This window comes from Tenrec ecaudatus, chromosome 4 (assembly GCF_050624435.1).
Source record: "Tenrec ecaudatus isolate mTenEca1 chromosome 4, mTenEca1.hap1, whole genome shotgun sequence".
Lineage (NCBI taxonomy): Eukaryota > Metazoa > Chordata > Mammalia > Afrosoricida > Tenrecidae > Tenrec > Tenrec ecaudatus.
In genome coordinates, this window is record NC_134533.1 from 82,542,062 (window position 1) to 82,565,981 (window position 23,920).

The 23,920-nt window shown below is 37.7% G+C and overlaps 1 protein-coding gene across 1 annotated transcript in view; it reads right to left on the minus strand.

Annotated features, from left to right (window-relative positions):
- DLG2 (discs large MAGUK scaffold protein 2) overlaps positions 1-23,920 on the minus strand; it is a 2,300,776-nt gene that overhangs the window by 1,960,163 nt on the left and 316,693 nt on the right. The window contains exon 3 of the mRNA XM_075548681.1: positions 15,682-15,827. Coding sequence (XP_075404796.1) covers positions 15,682-15,827 — 146 coding nt within the window. The remainder of the gene's footprint in view (positions 1-15,681; positions 15,828-23,920) is intronic.

Sequence of the window (23,920 nt, forward strand, 5' to 3'; positions counted from 1 at the left end):
AAATTAAAAGTATTTATACTCTTGAAGGCAAGAATTTCACTTATGAGAAACTGTATTACAGAATAAAAGTATTAGTGAGTTCAAAAGCACATATAAAAATGGTGACTGAGACATTAATCACAGTGACAAAAAACTTAAAAATGAATTCCCACCAAGAGCCAAAGACTTGGATAAATTACTATATACCCTCATTATGTAATTAGATTCATACAAAAAAAGAACTGAAGTTCTATCAGTCAATGTCAAGAAATATTCAAATATACTGATGGGAGGTACAGCACAGAAGTAGGGACAGGGAATAGTCAAGTCTGGGGGAACATAGGTGCAAGTCTGTTGAGGGGAGGGGAAGAAGGGCTGACTCCAGGTGTGGGAGGAGAGATCAAGGATGCTCTTGGGAACTTTAGGTGGGGAGGGTCTTTAGTGGCATGTAGGGGGTTGGCAGAAATGTCCTAGGACATCTCAGGGTCTCCTGGGAACTCAGGTCAGGTGCCAAAGAACACTGGGATACTGAATTCTACATCTTCAGGGTGCACGGTATGATACAGAAGCTACATCGGAGAGACCCTATACAGGAATTCCACTGGGTGAACTGGACCCTATCTCAGACACACTTGTATCCTGAGGACTGAAGCCAGAAGTCACCTGGTGTCTGAGCAAGCAGAAGGCAGCTGCTCTAAGAGTGGAGGACTGTTGGTTGGTAGATAAACAAGATCTTGTTACATCAATGCCCTGTGTGCCATATTAAGATATGTACTATTCCAGCAATCCTGTATAAAATATAACAATATTTTTGTTATATTTGAATAAAGATGTATTATTCCAGCAATGCTGTATAAAAACACAATCCTGTAAAAAATAAATAACGGCCATTCTGTTATATTTTGCTTATGCTTGTGTATATTAGGGTATATTTCAGAGGCGCACTGCCACCCTCTTGAAGCTGTGTTGTTTTACTGTCTCCCAGTAAATGAAACCCAGTGACGTTGAGACTATATGGAAAGAAAACATAACAAGGGTTTGGAGGGAGGGACACTAAGGGAGGGGGTGGGGGAGATATGAAGGACACTGTACAGGATTGAATTATGAAATAATATGACATAAGTTTTCATTTCCAACTCACAGCAAATTTTTAAAAAGGCATAGATCTAGGAATGAGTTTTCTGGGCTTGAACTAAATCCTAGCTCCAACTTAAGAACAATTAGTTCTTACATCATGGCCCTGCTTGATACTCACCTTCTAAAATGATCACTGAAGATAGGGTGGTGAAGAAAGTAAAGGGTGCCTAACTATCAATCAAAATAGTGTCTCCGGTCTTAAAGGCTTGCATTCAAGCAAGCAGCCATTGTGAAGCGAAGAGTCAACTAAATCCACACAGAAGAAGAATACCAGCTTGTGTAATCCACAAACGACACATACAAAATTGAATATGGTAAAGAGAAAAGTATCAGGGTTAGTAGTATGAACACCCAATTTGTGGAAAACAGTGGGAGCCAAAAACCCATCTACAGAGTATCTAGCCAGACTGAGCACTGGCAGATATTTTCTAGCCAAGGGTAAGAGTCCTGAACAACCTTACTACCAGGCAGAGACCATTGCTATCTTGATTGTGCTGCATCGAACACAGTCCTTGGCCAGTTGATCTCCCTAAAGACACAATCTGAGCATGTTCTGAGTGCAAGTATCTCTTAGTTATTCCATAACAGAAATTTCTTCCCTGGCTTGTTAAATCTTGATGGGGGTCTTCTCCCTCTCATGCATTGTGTCGATTTTTGTCTTTATAATAATATGATATTATCCTTACCACTTTAGTGTGATTTGCTTTTCATTGCTTTCTGTTAGGTTTCTCAGTGGTGCAGTGTGGGAAACAGAAAGATTTCTCCCAAGTTGTCTCCCCCAGATATATCCCAAATTAAGCTGCTTGCTACACATGGCAAATGACTATACACTTGAAGGTCAACAAAAGTAGACCAGGGGGTTATCAGCCATCTAGAGCAAGCAGACACCACTGTTTATCCCACAATAAGTAGGACCCACTCCCTTCTGATAAGAATAGAAGTAAATTGTTTCCCTGAAGGAGAGCCCAGGGAGGTCTAGCCCACTCAAGAGTGACCAAGGTCAGGCCACCATCATGAATCTAAGGTCCGCCCATCTTGTCACATGTATACCTATAGTTCCACCCCTTCCTATCATGTGTACACCCCTAGCTCATCCCCTTTCTGTTATGCTTATGCCCATTGTGTTTCCCCCTCCTATTGCTTGTACAGCCCCTTCCTGTGACGTGTGTGATTGCCTGTAATCATGCCCCCTAAGTAGATATAAGCTTTGATTTAAATTGCTCTCCCCTGCGCTCTCTGCTACCCACCCATCACCCATCTCCACGTGGAACACCAAGAAGAGCTGAGGTGAGTATGCACTATGAAATGTGTCTGAGTCCATCATTTCACTCTCTCTTCTAACTCTCATATTCTCTTTGACTTTACTATCATCTTTATTTATTATCGCTGTACAATTGCGCCTACCAGACCCATGATGATTTGTTAGGGGCTGGCTCCCCTGACAGTGCAGTGCAGGAGAAGTGGATTAAAAATGATAACTGATACAATGTGTTATAGGGTATGCAGGGGTGGAGGTGGACAAAATGGAGGAGAAGGGGATTTGGGGAGTGGATAATGAGGGCAAGAGAGGGAGCACTAGAACTGATTGTAATTACTGATTGCAATTGCAAAACTCATATTGAAGATGAGTTAGCCTTAGGAGTGAGGGGAGAGAGAATGTTGTATGGTAGATGTGGTGATGATTGTACAATTACTCATGATATTATTGAATGATTAAACTACTCATTTGTATGATATGTAAATTCTGTGTCAATAAAACTGTTGGGAAAAATATACTCGTATATGTAAACATTTTTAAACAATTACTAAAAAGCTTCTGTGTGTGTTTGTATACGTATATACATATATACATGTATACATACATGCTCCAACAGGTGTATGCTCATAAAACTCCATTTAAAAAAAAAGAACTCACTGCCATTGAGTAGATGCCGATTCACAGTGACCCTATTATTGTTATTTTTGTTGTTGTTGTTGTTATTGTTAGATGCTATGGAGTCAGTTACAACCCAAAGCAACCTTATACACTAATAGCATGAAACACTGCACGATTCTGAGTCATCATCAGAATTGCTCCTGTGCCTGGGTCCATTCTCACAGCCACAGTGTCAATCATCTCCTTGAGGGCCTTCCCCTTCAATGCTGCCCTCTACCCTACCTAAAACGATGTCCTTCTCCAGGAACTGGTCTCTACAGACAGCATGTCAAGTTATGTAAGATGTGGTCTTGCTATCCTTGTCTCTAGGTAGCAGTCTGGCGGAACTTCTTCCAAGACAGATTTGTTTGTCCTTTTAGCCGTCCATGGTACTTTCAATATTCTCCAGCACCACAACACAAATGCATTCTTTTTTGGTCTTTTTTATTAAGTATCTGTGTCAGTCTGAAGATAGTAGAGAAACAAATCCACAGAAACTCATATGCATAAGAGAGAGTGATATATAAAGGGGAAGTGCACATCAAGAAAACATCCCAACCCAGTGCTGCCCAAACCCACAAGTCCAACATTAGCCCATATGCCCAAAACCAATCCACAAAGTCCTCCTCCATCTCACAAAACACTGGCAATGATGCTGACTGCAGGAGGAAAGCCGAATCAGTGAATGTGTAAGCATCTCAGTGCTGGCAGGAGTCTCCACACGGCTGCTCCAGCACCCAGGGATGCATCAGGTAGGTCTACGTGGCTTCTCCTCGGGGATGTCTGTAGGAAGTGAGCCTTGCCACCTGAAGCAGGGAACTAGCTAAGGAAGCTGCACCCTGGTCTGACCATCACAAAGCAAGAGACCCAAGAAATAGCAAGACAAGACTCACTAAGCCATTTATCTCTCCAGCCTTCAATTAACCCCACATGTGTTTATCAGCCAGGTTGGCACAATAACCTTTAACTATCTCAATCCACCCCTTGCCAACTTGGCATGTGTACATCATTCTTTAGCCTCACAATTGCAAATAAGTAACACCTCCATCTTAATCCTATAATCCTGTGAATATATTCCCCCACCTATGAAAGTTTGTAAGCCAACCACTTCATGCCATTATCCCCCCAATTTGGGGTATCCTATTTCTATATTGCCCACTTACAACAACCCAATGCTCTGAGGAGACAATCATGTTTTTCGACATAAAGAATCTTCATTCCAATTGGAACCTTGTGAAGTCCGCATCCATAAGCAAAGTCAAATCCGGACAGGCCGTCCATAAAGTAAGCAACAATATGCACCAGTTCACAGGCTCAAAAATCTCCATCTGGTCAGGTTCTTGTCAATTCAATATAGTCTGTCTCACTCAGCCTCCACAGGGTGCTCATTGGTCACCTTTCCTTTAGACCATGGGCTCGCACCAATACTCAACAAGCCTATCCCCCTCGTGCAACCCACTCTCATCTCCTTTTTTTCCTGTAAAACAAGTCCACAGGTGTCAGTGGCCAAACTCAACCCGACTCTTTATTGCTGCATTTCTCCCACTTCCACTCAACAAATAGATCCAGGTGGTCACCCAGCAAGCATCTCAGCCTGCCCATAGGCTCCTTTCAACATTCAGTCCCAGAGAGGAGTTTTCTTTGTGGTTGCAGATTTTTTCCAACTTCTGACAAAGACCATTGGCACTCCAAAGCACTGGGTGGGGCATACATTTTCAAAGCTTTCTTTACAGGCATGGCCTAGACCCATCTACAGACCAAACTTTAATGGCTAAAAGCAAATGGGCTTACAAGCTTTCTATTTTCATATTTCTCTTATTTTCCCTAGAAAACAACTGAGTGAACAGTGTGGCTTTATCTGACCTCTGGCTAGACAGAGAAGAAAATTATCATGAGGGAGAGGTCAAACAAACATCTACTCTGCATCTTATGATTTTTTTCTCTAGTTCCCCACTCACAAGGTACCATATTGTATTAGTCTGGGTATATCAGAGAAACAAATACACCCAAACTCGTGTATAAGAGAGAGTTTTATATAGAGTTTTATATACTATCTAAGTATCCAACTTTCACATGCATACAAGGAAACTGAAAATACCATAGCTTGGGTCAGGCACACCTTAGTCCTTAAAGTATCAACCTTGTTTTTCAATACCCCAAATAGGTCTTGTACAACAGATTTACCCACTGTAACACGTCTTTTGATCTCTTGACTGCTGCTTCCATGAGCATTCACTATGGATCCAAGAAAGGCACAGCAACCCTGTAGGACAGACTAGAATTGCCCCCTATGAGTTTCCAACACAGTAACTGTTCACAGGAGTTACCAAAAAAAAAAGTCTTTCTCTCCGGGAGCATCTAGTGGTCGAGCTACTGACTTTGTGGATTGCAGCCCCACATGTAACCACTATGTCACTAAGACTCAAAACACCCATGAAAGGAGATGCAGAACCACCATAAATCCACTATTTCAATGCTGCCATGGTGTTAATATGAGAGGCATTAATCTGATAGGCAAGGATCTGCCTTTGTAAAGAAAGCTCGAATTTCCCCTAGCACCAACTCCTATGTTCAAATGTAAAGTGTTCAGTCATTTAAGAATTCAATTTGTACAAAGCAATAACTCATAGATTGTGATTCGCTGCAAGGCTATACTCAAATTCTTCTTCTCAACATACCTTAAAAAAACCCTGCATATATTTTGCAATAGACATTATAGGAAGGCAGAAGCCAGGAGAACATTAGGTTGTTAAAATGGGGAGTCACTAAGTACATAAGTAGGGCAGAGCTAATGCAAGCATTAGGCAAGAAGTATGGGAAAGGAGAAACATGAAAAAGATATTTTTAAGAACTGTATTTAGAATAAAATAAAAGGCATTTTGTGGCATTTATGTATGTATGTTAAATTTTGTACATGAGTGGGACCGTGCATCTAGAATTTGATAAAACATTTTTTAATTTAAAAATAGAAGAAACAAATGTATAAGAGCCTAGAAACATATAGGGGAATACTTCACTAATTCTGGGATGGAAAGAACTTTCTTAATACAAAGCAAAGACTGTATCATAACGGTAAAGTGTGAATTTATTGCATAAAATTTTTAATTGTCAAGGGTAAAATAAAATAAATTAATGTTCATCAGCAAATTAGGGGGAATATACAACTGTGGTAAAATGTTGTCATGGTTGATATATATAATGCTCTTGCAAACAAGAAACATGAATGAATCCCAAAAAATATATAATAATAAAAAGAAAAAATCCAGTATAATTAATGAGCAAACAAATGCAATTTAAGGACAACAATTTTATCTGTAATTTGACCCCAAAAAGTGTTTTTAATATTAATGCCACTAAACCATTCACCGTCATTGAGTCAATGTTGCCTCATAGCACTCCCCTGTGGGCTTCTGACTGTTATGGGAATAGAAAGCCCAATCTTTTCCCATGGAATGCTGGTGGTTTCAAATTGCCAACCATGTGGATCGCAGCTGAAGTGTAGGCTTATTCCTTTTTTGTAGTCTGTTCTTAATCTGAAAGCTCTGCTGAAAATCTATTCCCCTTGGGGTACCCTGCTAGTATTGATATATCGCTGGCATCGTTTCCAACATCACAGCGCATGCAAGACACCGCAGTACGGCAAACAGACAAGATGAAGTCTACTCCTGAGAAATCAGCCATGGAAAACTTTATGAATAGCAATGGAACACTGTCACACACTGAAAATCTTATAAGTAGCAGCAGAGCGTTGTCAGATATAGTGTCATAAATGAGCCCTTCAGGTTGGAAGACACTCAAAACATGACAGAAGAACAGCTGCCTTCTTAAAGAAGAGGTGACCATAATGATATAGATCTAAGCTTTCAGGACTGTGGTCTTTGGATTTCATGACAAATTGATTGTGCCTGTGAGGAGGTAAGGTCATAGCCCAACATGTTGATCAAGTGGTGCCCTGATGATAATCCCTGGGGGTGTGACCTTTTGCATAAGAATGAGAGACATTGAGAACTGCTTCTCTCTTTGCCCCTTTGCCATCCTGTTTGCTGGAACTATGTGCCTGCCTCTAGGAGTAGCCCCATTTGGGCCTGAGACCCACTTACAGCTCCATCCTGAGACCTGCAAATGCTCTGCCTTGCTTCCACTGAACTTGAATCCAACCCACTCTGCACCCCCCACCCTGTGATATATACTTGCTACCCACTTCACCTTTTAGCATTATCTGCTAAAGAGTCTAAAGAACATCCGGTCTAGTATCGGGCCTGTGGACTTGTGTAGGACTGGGCTGAGGGTGTCTTCTATATGTAAAGCTATTTCTTGATATAATATTCTTTCTTTTGCATAGATAAATGTCACTAGTTAGTTTCTCTAGACAACCCAGTCTAACACTGGGACTGCAAAGTGAAGAGAAACAATTGGAAACATTTATTAATAATTGGACTCATTATATAACAAACATGAATCTAAGTTAATAAAAATTTGGCAAAAATGAAATGAAACACACACAATCTTGTATCCTAGGCATTTGTGAGCTGAAATGCAGTTGTGTTGGCCACACAAATGAATCAGACAATCATGTGATTTACTATGCAAGGTGTGGTAGTTACATAGCTCATGTCAACTTGAGGGTATTAAGAGTGAAGGGGTGGAGCTTAGCCTGCCGATCAGGTTGCAGCTTCATTGGAGGGCCGCCAAGATAAATGGCTCTCTGGAGGCCAGCCTCCCTCTCTCTCTGCCTTGGTCTTCCTGTTGACAAACCATGTGGAGCTATATGGAGACCTGTGGAGAGTCCTGGAGATGCTTCCACTGCCATTGGATCCACAAGACTTTGCATCCACTGGCCTGTGATCTTCCTGCATCTTGCATCATTGTATATTCTGTATTAGTCTGAAGAATAATTTATGGACTAGTATTGGACTCATGGGCAAATATTGGGTTTATGGACTTGAGTTCAACTAAGCTGGGATGTTTTCTTAAAATACAAGGGGAACCCAAAAAAATAATTTCACTGGGCACAGCAGAGCTTTCATAATACACATTTTTCCTGATAGGCAAACATTGACCAACTCACTTGGAGTAAGTGTACCCAGTGGCATCCCCTGGGAAGGTTCTCTCTGGTAACAGTGAATTTTTTCATGAAAGCATTTTCACTTAAATCTCATTTTTAGTGTGTGGGTGAGATGGCTGATTTAAGAGAACAGTGTGCATCTGTGAAATTTTGTTTCCTACTTGGGAAAAATGCCACAGAAGCTGTTGTGATGTTGAACAGAGCTTATAGGGACAGTGAGTGCTATGGGGAACAGTCAAGTGTTCAGGTGGTTTTCTTGTTTCAAAAGAAGTGAAATGTTGACTGATGACAAATCTCATTCTGGATGTCCATCAACTTCCTGAACGAACAAAAATGTCAACTCATAGTGCATTTGGAGTTCATTACACCAGGTGAGGCTGTTAATCAAACTTTCTATTTAGAGATTCTGAAAAGATTGCATAATAGTGTGCAAGAACAACAAAAAAGGTCTGATTTGTGACAGACAGGGTAATGGTTTTGCCACCACAACAATGCACCTGCCTGTGCAGCCATCTCGATGCCTGTTTGGGGCAACAACAAAAAAAGCATGCCTCTCTTGCCCCACGCACCTTACTCACCTGATCTCATTCTGTGAGACTTCTTTTTGTTTCCACAAATGAAGAAGAACATGAGAGGATAACGATTTGATGAAGTAGAAGAGGTGAAGAAAAGAATGAGGGAGGTTCTGTTAGCCATCGAGACAGGAGAGGTTGAAATATGTTTACAAGAATGGAATAGCCGATTTGACAAATGTGTTAAGTGTAATGGAGAGTACTTTAAAGTTGATTAGATTGTTTAGTAAAAAATTATAAATATATAGCTTTGAAATAAAAGTTCCATTTTTTGAGGGTACCCACTTGTACATTTACTATTTGATATAAAACTCTTTCCTAGAAATAAATGAGTATCTATGGATTTGTTTCTCTAGTCAAACCAGACTAACACACAAGGAATGACAAATTCAAGAGTAATGTTGTCATTTTCATCTTCTAAAAGGATATTTCAAGATTTATGTTGAAGTACAATGCTGTCTGTGAAAGGACACTATCTATACCAATACAAAGATATACAGTTAATACAATGTACTGGTCAGGTTGACTAGAGAAACAAAGCCAGAGAGACTCATTTTTTTTTTGTAAGAGAGAGCTTTATATCAAAGAGCAATTGTATATTGAGAAAGTATCCCAGCTCAATTCAGATCAAGTCCATCAGTCTGATATTAGCCCATATGTCTAATATTAATCTATAAATTCCCCTTCAGACATGTAATGATGCTGAAAACAGGAAGATCACAGGCTTGTGGGTGAAAAGTCTTGTGGATACAGTGGCAGAAGAAACATCTCAGTACTGGTGTGGGCCACCATGTGGCTCCTACAGTTCTCCAAGTGTTTCAGCAGCAGGAAGTGAACTAGAGAAAGAGGGTGGCCTGCAAGGAAAAGAGAGGAAGTTCCCAGAATCCTCGTAAGAAGACCGTGCCCACAGGAGGCATCATCTGGCTGTGACCTGAATGACAAACCAGACCCCACCTCTATACGTATTTATCAAGTAGACATGAAATTATATTACTACCACCACAACTACTATTCAAATTTATATTCCAACAACTAAAGCTAGTAATGAAGAAATAGAAGAATTCTACCAACTTCTTCAGTTTGAAATTGATCAAATATGGAATAAAGTTATAGTGATTTAAAAAAAAAAGAGGCAGTGATAATTATGGGTGATTGGGATACAAACATTGAAAGCAAAGAGGAAGGAACCATAGTTGGTAAAAGAAACAAAGCAGGAGATGGAATGATAGAATTATGCAAGATTAATGACTCCTGCATTACAAATACCTTTTGTCAATAACATGAACAGTGACTATACATGTGGACATCATCAGGTGGAATGTACAGAAATCAAGTTGACTACATCTGTTGGACCAAGTATGGAGAAGCTCAATATCAGCAAACAAAATAAGGTCAATGGCTGACTGTGGAAAAGATCATAATTGCTCAAATATAAGCTGAAGTTGAATAAAATTAAAACAAGTCCACAAGAGCCAAAATATTTCCTTGAGTATATACCACCTGAATTTCAAAAGCCTCTTAAGAACAAATTTGACTCATTGAACACTAATGACAGAAGACCTCATGAGCTGTGTGCTGCCATCAAGTACATCAAATATGCGTGGTGACCCCCCAACCATAAAACTTTTTTCGTTGCTACTTCATAACTGTAATTTTGCTACTGTTGTGAATCAGGCAACCCTTCAACCCCTAACGAGGTCTCAACCCACAGGTTGAGAACAGCTGTTCTAGGCTTTCTACTGCATCCATTTGACCTAATGACCATACCCAACTAAATGAAGAGAAAGATATTTGATACTGTGAACTAGTGTAAACTGCTACACTTTGATGAAATTAGACTGGATATTGCTTATAGATGTAGGTCCCAATGGAATAAAGATTCTTTAAATTAAAGAAAAAAATCAAAGGTCATTATAAAGACACAAAAGAAAAAGGCCAAAGGGGTTGTCAGAAGAGTCTCAGAAACTTGCTCTTGATCATATAGTAGCAAAGGCAAATAGGGGGAAATGATGAAAGTCAAAGAGCTGAATAGAATGCTTCAAAGAGAAACACAAGAAAACAAAATAATATCTTATAACAAAATGTGATGACCTGGAGTTAGAAAACCAAGAAAAGAAGAAAATGCTGAGCATATATAAAACTGACAAAACTGAAGTGTCATTTGGCAATATTAAAAGTTTCTGTGAGCAAAATATTGAATGATGAAGGAAATCTCAAAAGAACATAGAAGAAATACATGGTCATTGTAGCAAAAACAACTCATCAACATTCAAACATTTCAAGAGTTAGCATCAGACCAAGAATTAATGGTTCTGAAGGGGAAAAAAACAAGCTACACTAAAGACATTAATGAAAGGCAAGGTTAAAGCATTTGGTGGGACGCCAAGAGAAATATCTCAACACTCTGAAGAAAAAACTGGAAGGATTCACTCACTTAGCCAAAAATTTGGAAGACAGATAGCTGGAAGAAATCCATATTGGTGTCCACTCCAAAGAAAAGAGACCCAACAGAATGAGGAATGTATTGAAAAGCAGTATTAATATCATATGCCAGTAAAGTTGCTTTCTGAAAGAAAAGAGAACATGAAATACTTGCTGATGAAGATCAAAGATTGCAGGTTTCAGGATGGACTAAAAACCAATGTAAATAAAATTAAAATCCTCACAACTGAACCAATAGACAACACCATGATAAATGGAGAAATGATTGAAGTTGTCAGGGATTTCATTTTGCTCAGATACACAATCAATATTCATGGGACCCTCACCTCATGGCCATCAAATCTATTCTGACCCTATTTGGGCATGGTAGAATTGCCTCTGTGGATAGCAGCAGTCAAGTACTCAAACAATGCATTACATGGCATGGGTAAATCTGCTGCACAAGAGCTCATTAAAGTGCTGGAAAACAAGGATACTATTTTGAGGTCTAAGGTATGCCTGGCCCAAGTTATGGTATTTCCAATTTTTCATATGCAGGTGAAATTTGGAACTGAATAAAGAAGAAGAAGAATCAATGCTAACCACAAGGTAATGATTTATTGTCTTGGAAAGCCACAGAGGTATTTCTGCTTTGTCTCATATGGTCACTGTGAGTCAGAATTGACTGGGTGGTGGTGAGTTTTTTAGAGTATCAATGTATTTGAATTATGGAGCTGGCAAACTAGAGTACAAAGTACCCTGCACCGCCATGCAAACAAGCACATCTGTCTTGGAATGAGTACAAGCAAACTGCTCTCTGGAAGCAAGGATGGTGAGACTTCTCATACAGTTTGGACATGTGATCAGGAGATATCCTGGAGAAGGACATCATGCTTCATAAAGCAGAGGGGCAGTAAAAAAGAGGAAGATTCTCACCATGATTTATTCACCTAGTGGCTGCAAATATGAACTTAAACACGGGGATAATTGTGAAGATCGTGCAGGAGCAAGCAGCATTTTGTTCTGTGTTCCTAGGGTCGGTATGAATCATACCTGAATTGATGGCATGTAGCCCAAACAACAAGGTTTAGACAGGCAAGCATTTCAAATACTAGTGGTAGGTAGTAGCTTTCTGTAAAGTACTGAAAATATGCATAATGGGTCTTAAAATATCCATCTATTTTTAATAGTTTTTATTGGCATATATTTAACATAGAATACAAATTAATTGTTCGATCATATTAAACAGATTGTGGATTTGTGTGATAATCATCGCAGTCAATTTCACAGAACATTTTCTTCTGATTCACCTTGTTGTTAGTTCTCCATTTCTCCCTATCCTCCTCTATAATTCCCATATCCAGTTACTGTCTCTAGAAATCTATTCATCCTGGATTTCATACGCAGAAAATCATGCAAAATACAAACAGGAAACAAACAACAATAACAAAGATTGACCAACCCACAGAATTACCTCAATCAAAGAAAAGCAGAAAATATTAAAAACTAAAACAACTTTAACATGGGTCCAAAGGGAGATCAAATGATAAGGTGTACATTTTAACCTACCTACACCTGCCATGATCCTCTATCTGCTAGCAAGGCTATTCCCATCCCTCCACTGTGGTTGGAGGCGATCCACCAGCGCCTTAATCCATGTAGGGACCCTACACATGGATTTTGGTCTTCCACTGTCATCTATGTTGTTGTTAGGCCCTATTAAGTATTTAATACAGTGTCTTCCCATCCTTGCCTCTAAGGAGCACTCTGGCCCAATTACTTCCAAGAGAGATTAGTTTGTTCTTTCAGCAGTCCCCAAACTTTCCATCTTCTTTTCCAGGACCACAATTCAAATACATCGATTCGCCTTTGATCTTCTTTATTTCAGGTCCAACTTTCACATGCATATGAGGCAATGGCAAACACTAGGGCTTGGGTCTGTGGAGCCGATCATTCACAGAAATTAGATAAATTTGTATTAGTTTTGAGGGATAATCATTTATGTAGAGGGTCACATGTTTAAAACACAAACAGTAACGTTCTCTGATTCTCCAACTTCATGTATGTTAATAAACTTTTGTTTAACTTTCAAATCGATCCCGTCTTTTACTTCTTGCTGCTTCTATCACCTCACCGGCATTGGTTTTGCTGTGTTTCAAAGACATGATACACTTCAGGTCATTTTTCCAAAAGAAAATTTAACAGAGAAAATGTTACAACACTGAAGAGACATGTGATACATGAAATTACATGTTACTAAGTGGAAGCATACAATGTTACATAGTAAACTTTTTAGATAGAAAGTGTGGTACAGTATATACATAAAGCAACATCATAGGTGCTTATTATGACTATCAAAATGTGCATTATCAGTTCTTTGAGTATGCTGTGCCATTGTGCCCTGGAAGTACAATCATTTTGTATACACGTGATCTGTGCTTTGCATGTGGAAGCTGTTGCATTATTTCTCATTCTTCAATTGGGATTTCCAGACTCTATGAAAACCTTATGGGACCACAAATTTACAGGAAGTCATCATGAAGTACAAACCTTTATTTTCAAAAATAATTAATAATATCATATAGGGAATGAACTTTTTGTACATATATTTGTACCAAAGAAGACAAAAAGGGCAAAATAATGACTTCTATGCATTGAAATTAGGATTTATTTCTATTTTGATGCCTTTGAATACTTTGTACACCTCACAAAGTTGTTATACATTAGTTTGCCAATTAAGTAACTCCTTTTGGAAGATATAAACTAAGTTATTGGCCTCACAATCAAATATAATATATTAAAATATATATGTATATACATATAGAACTTCAAAAAGCTCATTTAAAATCTATTTATCTTTTAGTATAGTTTCCATTGAACTTTTTGAAGTTCCAATATTTATATTATGAAATAATTATGTGTGTATATATATACATATTTGTAAGTGTATGTGTGCCAGTGTGTATATTATGACTACTTGGTTTCAAAGTACTGACCATCATTTAAAAATATCATTTATGTGGCCTTCCCTCCTTATTAAAAGTCTGGTGTGAACCTGAGACATGCCAAACTTGCCTCAGTCGTTGGTCACTATTAATTCCAATAGTATCCAAATATTTTGACCCCACTATTCTATTGTAAAAATATTTTGAGCATACAACTCTAATTGCTCTATATTATTTCTTAGATACATATACATTGCTGGTAATATACTATATAATATAAATAACACAAATATATTAAAATGTACTAAAAAGAGATACATGTACAGGAGAGTTGTACTACTTTTGTTACCCCTCCCAGTAAATCACCTGATGCACATGCTAGTACATGGGACACCACTATAGAGATGAACAGTTGCTGTCGAGTTGATTCCAACTCTTCTCAGCCCCACACACTGCAGAGTAGAACTGTGCTCAGTGAGTTTTTCTGGCTCTGTCCGTCCAGAAGCAGATCATCATCCCATTCTTCTGAGGTCTTCTGGGTAAGTTTAAATTGCTAACATTTCATTACTATCCAAGGACTTAACTATTTGTACCACCCAGAATTTCTAAATATAGAATTGAATAGATAAAAGAATTCCAAATAATTTATGTAAATATTCCATCCTCAAAGAAGTCTAACTCCATATCCACATCAAAGTTATCTCAATAGCAACTGGATTTTTATCTTGAGGAAGATCACAGCCATAGATCACATTCTCCTATGCCACTAAGCATTTTATTAATCTAATAAGCCTGGAACCATTTTCTAAAATTACATAATAATTAAAACCTGCTGTGTTAGTCTGAGTAGACTAGAGAAACAAAATTCACACACATTCATATTTTATTAGAGAGGGTTTTATATAAGGGGTAAGTGTGCTTTAAGAAAGCATCCCAACCCAGTTCTGTCCAAGCCCATAAGTCCGACATTAGCCCATATGTCTAAGACTGATCTACAAAATCCTCCTCAATCTCACAAAACACATGCAGTGATGATGACTGCAGGGGCAAAGCTGAATCGAGGAGCATATAAGCATTTCAGCACTGGCAGAGGTCTCCAACGGCTACTCCAGCACCCAGGGCTGCATCAGAGTAGGTCCATGTGGGTTCTCCTCAGGGATGTCTCGCAGGAAGTAAGCTTTGCCAGCTGAGGCAGAGAACTAGCTAACTGCACACTGCACACTAGCAGCTGCACACTGGTCTGACCATCAGAGAACAAGAAAAGCAAGGCTCACCAAGCCATTTAATTTCTCCACCCTTCAATTAATCCCAGGTGTTCATTGGCCAGGTTGACACAATAAACCATAATTATTACACCTGATTCAGCTCAAACTATGGCAGTATTCATAACATAACCCATGTTTTATGATATGAAGAATAGCGTCCTCTCTACACCTTATTTTCATACATGAAGAGTGCCAGTAGCATAGCATGCATCTCTACTATGATCATTGCCATATGTTGGTCATCATAATTGCTGTGTTGTTGTCAAGATTGATAATAGTTTAATCAACTACTAAAACTACTGTATTGCCACTACTACTTCATTGTCAGCATAGCTATGTTTCATCATAATTTCAGTTTTTTTCAGAATCTTAAATAACATACCTCTGAAGATTTTTGAAGGTTATCACAGTGTGAAGCAAGAAGAGATGTCTTCTCCCATTTTTGTACAACTTGATTGGCTTCTTCTATCTTTTGCTCAAAACTTTTTTGAGAATTTAGCAATGTCAACTCATAGAATTCTTGAATATCTGTGAAGCAATATAAAATAAATAAAAATGTCATGCAAGATTTCATGCATATATAAACAGCTTCTCTCTGTATATATATATATATGTACATTTTTCCTGATTAAAATTTTCTATAAATATGCAAATCAAAGAAAAGCATACAAGGTAGTCAGAGGAAATCTTGAAAACTGACTTCTTATCTGCATTCAAATGTTTACAGCAATTTTACTCATTGAAACAATGGAAACAACCAAGATGCCTTCAATAGGGAAATGGATAAACAAACTATGATAAACTTGTATGACAGAACACTATTCCACAATAAAATAGAATGAGTTATTGATTCACACAAAAGCATGGATTATTCTTAAATGTGTAGAACTAAGTGAAAGGAGTTATTCTGAAAAGGCAATGTACCATATGATAGCATTTATATGGCATCATGGGGGGGGTGGTGTAAAGCAGGAGAGATAGGAAAAAGATTAGTAGTGCTAGGGTTCAGAGTTTTGGAAAGTAGGAACAGGGTTGATCAGGTAAAGCACGGTATGAAATTATTCTTTAATGATATTATAATGACGGACAGATGACAAAAAGCATTTCTGAACATGAAAACTGTTGTAGAACAAACAATGAACCTGAATATATATGCTTTAAAAAATGTTGCTTAGATGGTCAGAGGGACCCCAGATAAAATGTAGACTGTGACAAAATAATCTAACTGTATTAGAAAAATGAAGTAATTTCATTGAAAAGAGAGGACCTGATCCAAAGGGCTTAAGTGGAGTGCAAATGCTTTGAGAATGATTGGGGCAGGGAATGTGAGGATGTGCTTTATACAATTGATGTATGTATATGTGTGGATTGTGATAAGAGTTGTATGAGCCCCTAATAAAATGTTTTAAAAAAAAGAGAAAAGAGTGAGAGATAAAGTTGCTGAGTAACTATATGAACAAGTAGGAATGTAAAACTCAAGGTTAATAAATTCCAAATAAGTAATTTACTACATCTAGTAAATATGTTTTCCATAGGGGTACAGGTTAACAATTCTAAAACCCCAATACATGTATACTGGAGTTGGACAGTTAAGTAGATGAATGGTGGTTGTGAAAGCCAGGATTTTCACTATTGGAGTAAAAGGTGGAGTCAGGGGAGAGAGGCGACAAGAATAAGCCATATGATATGGGAGTAGAGTTATCAATATGAATTTATGTTTAGTTTAGAATACACACAGATGTCTATATATAGAAATATTTACAGATATCTCTATATATACAGTATATTATACACACATATGTGTGTCCTTGGTCTGTCTTCTGAGAAGGCCTAAAAATAAAGATAGTTCAATAGCGATGAGTATACACCACACAGATGCTACTTTTACAATTCACCAATAAAAGGAAGCGAGGACTAGGGCAGCACATACACAAGATGAGCCTGACACACCTTGTCCTACCAGGGCCATTTTCTACATGCTTTTTAAGATCCTACAACAAGAGACACAAGAAGAAGGGGAAGCATTGCCATTAGTCAAATTTGAAGCAATCTGAGTTACAAAATAAATATCATAATATGGAATCATATACCAGAGTACAAAGTAAATAACCATGAATCTATGTTGATAGAAATTACAAAATAAATAGAGTTAATGAATGAAGGAGAAGATAGATAAATGACCCTTTCAGAAAAATTAAAAGACATACACATTGATCCTCTATCTTCAGAGAATTAGGACATAAATTCCCATCTCTTGGGTACATACTGTGACTACCTTCCAAAAAGCACAATATTAAAAGGAGAAAACCAAGAGGCAAACCTTAACACTACCTTGATCAAGTCATCAAAGTTAATTTAAACAATAAAAAATCATGTTGAAAGTGCATACTCTAAGTATGGCCTGCAGAGAATGGCACTTTACCTCTATGGTCTTCCTCCAAGAACTATAAACCCATCCTCTGGACCAGTTCTACTCTATAATACGTGGGGATACCATGAGTTGAAATGGATGTGCAATACATATTGCCAATAAAATGTATTGCCATCCATTTCAACTCATGGTATCCCCACGTATTAAAGAGTAGAACTGGTCCAGAGGATTTTCTTCATTGTAATCTTTATGGAAGCAAATTTACAGACCTTTCTTCCACAAAGCTACTGAGTGTTTGAACCACCAAGCTTTAGCTTAAGAGTCAATTGCAAACTGTGTCACCTATGAAATTCCCAAAACCCATAACTGTAATATATGTATGAATTTTTTAAAGAACAATTAAAGTCCTTGAGGAGCTTTCGACAAAACAGTTGACCAGTACACCTCAAAACTGTCAAAAGTAACTAAAACAAGATGAGTCTGAGAAATCGTAATGAATACTCAATGTAATAGAAAATGATAATTAACCTATGGAAACAGGATGAATACATGAAAAATGGTATCAATGTGGTATTCTGGGACACAAAGGGGACATGATCTAAAACTAGGGAATTTTGAATCTGGTATAAGTTTCATGGGAGAAAGATGTGGCAGTCTGCCTCCATAAAGATCACAACCTGGAAAACAGTTTGGGACAGGTCTGTTCAGCTTATAGGAGTCCTATGGTGGCATAGTGGTTACTCAATGGGCTACGATGAGCAAAGGTGGCAATTCAAAAACACCAGTCACTCCGAGGGAGAAAGAGAGGACTTTCTACTCCCCTAGAGTCTCAAAAATTCAGAGTGACAGTCCTACCCTTCCCTATAGGGTCATTATGAGTCAGCATCAAGTCAATGATAGTGAGTGTGTATGGATCAGAAAGCCTCATCTTTCTCCTGTGGAGCCTTGGTGTTGCAATGGAGTATGACTTGGGCTGCTAACATCAAGGTCAGCAGTTCAAAACCATCAGCCACTATGAGGGAAAAAGATGAGGCTTTCTCCTCCCATCAAGATTTACAATCTCAGAAATATACAGGGGCATTTCTACTCTGTCCTGTGTATAGGAGTCAGAATCATCTAGATGGTAGTGAAGTTGAGTTTTTTCCTTTGTTTGTTTTAAAATGAATCAGAATTGACTTAACATCAATTGATTATACACTTTAGCTCATAGTAATGTGATGTTTGTGGTAATGCTAATGTTTACAATAGGGAAAAGTGAAGTGTAGACTACCTTTACAAATTTTCTGTAAGAATAAAGCTACTCTGAAATAAAAGGCTATTTTTAATTGTCTTTTTAAAAACGTATTGCACAATCACTGTGTGGTAGTTATGTAATCTGTTGTCAATTTGAAAGGATTAAGTGAAGGAGTGGAGTTTAGTCTGACAATCATATTACAGTTTGATGACCGCATTTGGAGGTGTTACAGAGAAAAATAGCTCACTGGAGGCAAGACACAGGTTCACTGTCTGTGAGGCATGCTTGCTGACAAGACACATGGAGCTACGCTAGTCCTGGAGCGGAAGGAGCCACGTGGAGACTCCTGCCAGCGCTGAGATGCCTCTACCTCAAGACTTTTTTCCACCCACTGGCCTGTGATCCTCCTGCATTCAGCATCATTACATGTGTTTTTGTGAGTCTGAAGAAGAATCTATAGATTGGTATCAGACATATGGGCTAATCTCAGACTTATGGACTTGATCTTGGCTGGGCTAGGGTGTTTTCTCAATATTCAATTGCTCCTGTGTATAAACCTCTTTCTTATACACATATAAGTGTCTATGAATTTGTTTCTCTAGTCTACCCATACTAACACACAGTGTTAGAAACCTATCTTAATGACTCTCCCCATAACCCAAAATAAATGTTTTTGCAAGCTATTTCAAGATAAACTCATACTAACTTGTTATAGCACATCTGGGTAGGATCTAGTTTGAAGCAGTAAGAAGGATAGGACACCAGTTTGAAAGAGCCACTTTCTGAAGGGGAAGTGAGGATTCTATTAATGTTGAAGCATGAACTAACACTTAATCTATGATAAAGATTGAGGGGACAAACGGTGAAATCATTGATTCTAGAATATATCAGACATTTCAAACCACAACTATAGTAAAAAACAATGCAGTGGAAAATTAGACAATAATATGAAGATAATTGTTACGTGGTTGCAGCAATACATTTTACAAAGAGCTACAAGAATTAATGTCAGCTTCAGAAAAGGATGTGGAACAAGGAATATGGTTGCCAAGAGAGATCTTGGTTGAAGACAGATAATACCAGATATACCTTTACCAGTATTTTATTAACTATGTAAAAGCATTCACCTGGGCAGGGGAATAAAAGGGGGTTTAAAAAGGAATACATAGGTGTATACAAATTAATAGTCTAGATCTAGTTTTAGATTTTAGTGATGATTTCATATGCTTATGATATTATTCTGCTGTATATATCACATGTAATTACATATATTCTGTGTACATTAACCAATACATTTTAAATCATGAAAATATATTTATGAGTATTCATTTAAATTTTTAAAATTTAAATCTTCAAATTTTGTTCATGGCTGCAACTTTATCCTGCCACTATCAATAAAGCAGCGGTAAGGTTTAGTTTGGGGAAAAAATACATAAAAGCAGAAGATAAAAATCAGCCAAATATATGCCCTTTGCAAGTTGATGAATTCTGTAAGGGCACTGATTGAATTGACAAAGGTTGATGTAATATATAATGATGACATATATTTTAAAATCACTACTATCAAATTAATTCAGATTCACAGTAATTGTATAAGAAAAATAGAAACTTCTCCCTGTGGACTTCTGAGAAGTACATCTTTTCAGGACTGTAGAGTCTCATCTTTCTCCTACAAAGGGGCTAAGGATTTTGAACTGTACTGCTAGCCGCACAAAGCATAACATACTATGACACAAGGGCTCCTAAAAATTACTAATACCATTGGAGAAAACATATTAGTATTATCTGATCTCTTGTATTAGTTAAAAAGAAAAGAGAAAAAGAGTTTCTGTAAATATTTCTGTAGCTCATGCTCTCTCTAAAGACTAATGATTTGCTTCGATCACAAATCGACTTATAAGTCAACCAAACTCATTGCGATCAAGTTGATTTGGACTTAGAACAATCATATAGATCAGAATATGTGCTATCAACATATTGTCAGGAAAAGGAGTACCTGGTGGAGAACATCATGTTCGGTGAAGTAGAGGGACTTCGAAAAAGAGGAAAGCCCTTGGCAAGTTCTATTGACATAGTGACTATAACAATGGGCTCAAACATCAAACAATTGTTTGGATGGAGCAGGACTGGGCACTGTTCCTTTCTGTTGTACATAGGGTATCTTTGAATTGGAACGGATTCCATGGCAACTAGCAACAAATACATAGGACAGAGTAGAACTGTCCCTGTGTGTTTCTGAGGCTACAAGCCTTTATGAGAGCAGAAAATGTCATCTTTTCTCCCTTGGAGCAGCTGGTGGAATTGACCTGCTGACTTTGAGGTCATCTGCTCAACATATAATCCACTATGCTTCCAGAGCTTCTTCAAAGTATCTACAGGTATGTGTCAATACAAATATGTGAATGCAAGCCAATCTATTTATTCCTTAGACATAACCAAATGTCTTCCAGCATTGATTTCCAGGGCTTTAATACTTAGACGCATGGAATCAACTGGAGTAACACAATTAACAAAAATTATGGTCTGCATTATTGTGCCATGAATAGGACACCTACAGGTCTCAGTTTGCAAGGAGCCAAGCAGTAAAAAGTAACCAAAAACACAAAGAAGACCAAGTCTTTCAGAGCCACAACTTTATCTACCCTACTCCAGCAAGAACCAGATGGCTCTTGGCTACCATTGCTAATGGTTCTGACCAAGGCCATACCAGCTGGTTCTAGATAGAATGGAAGACAAAATATGGAAAACTCAAATTCTTAGATATAAGAAAAAGCCAGATAACCTAGAACAGTAGAGAACACAGGAACTCATGAGACTATCGCCCAGAGACACTCTTTAAACCTACAACTGAGATTCTCCTCTGAGATCACAGTCCAGTGAAATAACAGAGTGAGACACACACAGGAAAGGACATTACCAACAAAATGGGTGCTCTGCTTAACAACTATCAGCATGAGGTCGTCAGGTCAGCAGTTTCTCAAAAGCAAAGGCGAGAACATAAGGGGTAGAGAAAGCAGACCACGGAAAAAGGGGCAAAGGGAAAACAGAATAGGGTGACAAAGGTCACCATGTCACTAGACAATTTGTGCAGAAATTGTCAAATGAGAACCTAACTTGCTTTGTAAAGTTCCACAAAACCCCACCCCCAATATTATTTCTAAAAGTATTTGTTATCTGTTTGCTAAGGTTTCATTCCCTTAAGAGTCCTCTTCCTCGGGGAGAGTTGCTGAGATGAGATTGATGGATGCCCACTGGTTAGAAGTATTCCTATAGTACTCATGTTAAGAATTCATAAAGTTATTTTGATCACGTTTCAAAAAATTCTGCAGACATTATTTTTCATATGAAATTTACAAATTTTAATTAGCTATTTGATCACATTTCAAAAAATTCTACAGATGTTATTTTCATATTAAATTTATATATTTTAATTAGCACAATTCCTATATTTGATAAAGTGCTTGTTATATTGAAAGTTCATAGTATTTTCAATATTCTTTGTCAACACCATGATTCAAATGCATCAATTCTTCTTCAGTCTTCTTATTGAATGCCACACTTTCATGTACATATAAAGTGATTGAAAATATCATGGCTTGAGTCAAGCCCACCTTATTCTTCAAAGTAACATCTTTGTTTTTTAACACTTCAAAGAGTTCTTGTGCAGTAATTTTACCCAATACGTGTTGTTTGATCTCTTAACTACTGCTTCCGTGAGCATTGACTATGGATCTTAGCAATATCAAATCCTTGACAACTTCAATCTTTCCTCTGTGTATTATGATGTGTGCTGGTCCAGTTATGAGGATTTTTTTCTTCCTTACATTGACTTGTAATCCATACTGAAGGCTGAAATCCTTGACCTTCACCAGTAAGTGCTTCAAGTCCTCCTCATTTTCAGCAAGAGACTTAGAAGACAGCTCCTTGGCCAACTGACTGGAAGAGATCCACATTTATACTCATTCCAAAGAAAGGTGAACCAATAGAATGTGAAAATTACAAAGCAGTATCTTTTACATCACAAGTAAAATTTAGCAGATCATCCAAAATTAGTTGCAGAAGTATATTGACGGAACTGGCAAAGGTTCAGGATGGATTCTTCTGAGTAATAAGCACTATATTTTAATGTCTCATAAATATCATTTGTTATTTTACAATCATCTCTCTTATATTACAACCACCCCCCACCATGTCCACCACCACTACCACTGCCATCAGCTTTCCATTCCCACAATCAGAATTCAGACCCTTCCTGCCTCTTGCTCACACTCTATTCTAGGCCAGGATACTCTCACATAAAGAAGTCTTTTTACCATCAATGCTCAGTTCAAGTACCATATGTTTGTGAAAAAGAATATTTCAAGTAAGATATCTATGTATGAAAGGTTGTCATTGAAATTATTCTTACTAAAGCTCAGTTCAATTGAGTAGTACATGCATGGTAAGTACAAATATCCTGGCAGTTACTAATAAAAATAAAATGTTTTGTGAGGATTATGAGATTGTAGGAGGTGGCCAATGCTGATTTTTCTCCTGCATGTCCACACAACATATTGCTTAATTTATTTAATAGTTATTTTTCATTCTACCTTAGAAGAAGTAATTGTTCACTCATGTTTTCAATTCAACATTTTAATTCACTAGGTTTTTAAGTCTTGAACAGACATGATATTTTGGAAGACATAACCTCACAGTTTGGCAACTCAGGACAACCTTTAAGGGAGCACATAATAAATAAGACTATCTTTATAGACACACGCTTAAAAACTGATAGCCTCAAAATGTTTCATTTTCTTCCAAGCTAAGTTATTTGAGTCTTCTCACTTGTTTCAAACTGCTATCTACATTTTTAAATCCTAAAGCTACTCTTATGACAGCTCTTCGGGAATCTTAGGACTTTTTGAAAAACCAACTTCAGAAATAACAAATAATTTTTATGTCAGGTAAATCTTTAATTTTTTTTTCACATTGTGAGTAATGAAGAAATGGCTTTCTTTTTGCATGACTTAGATTAAT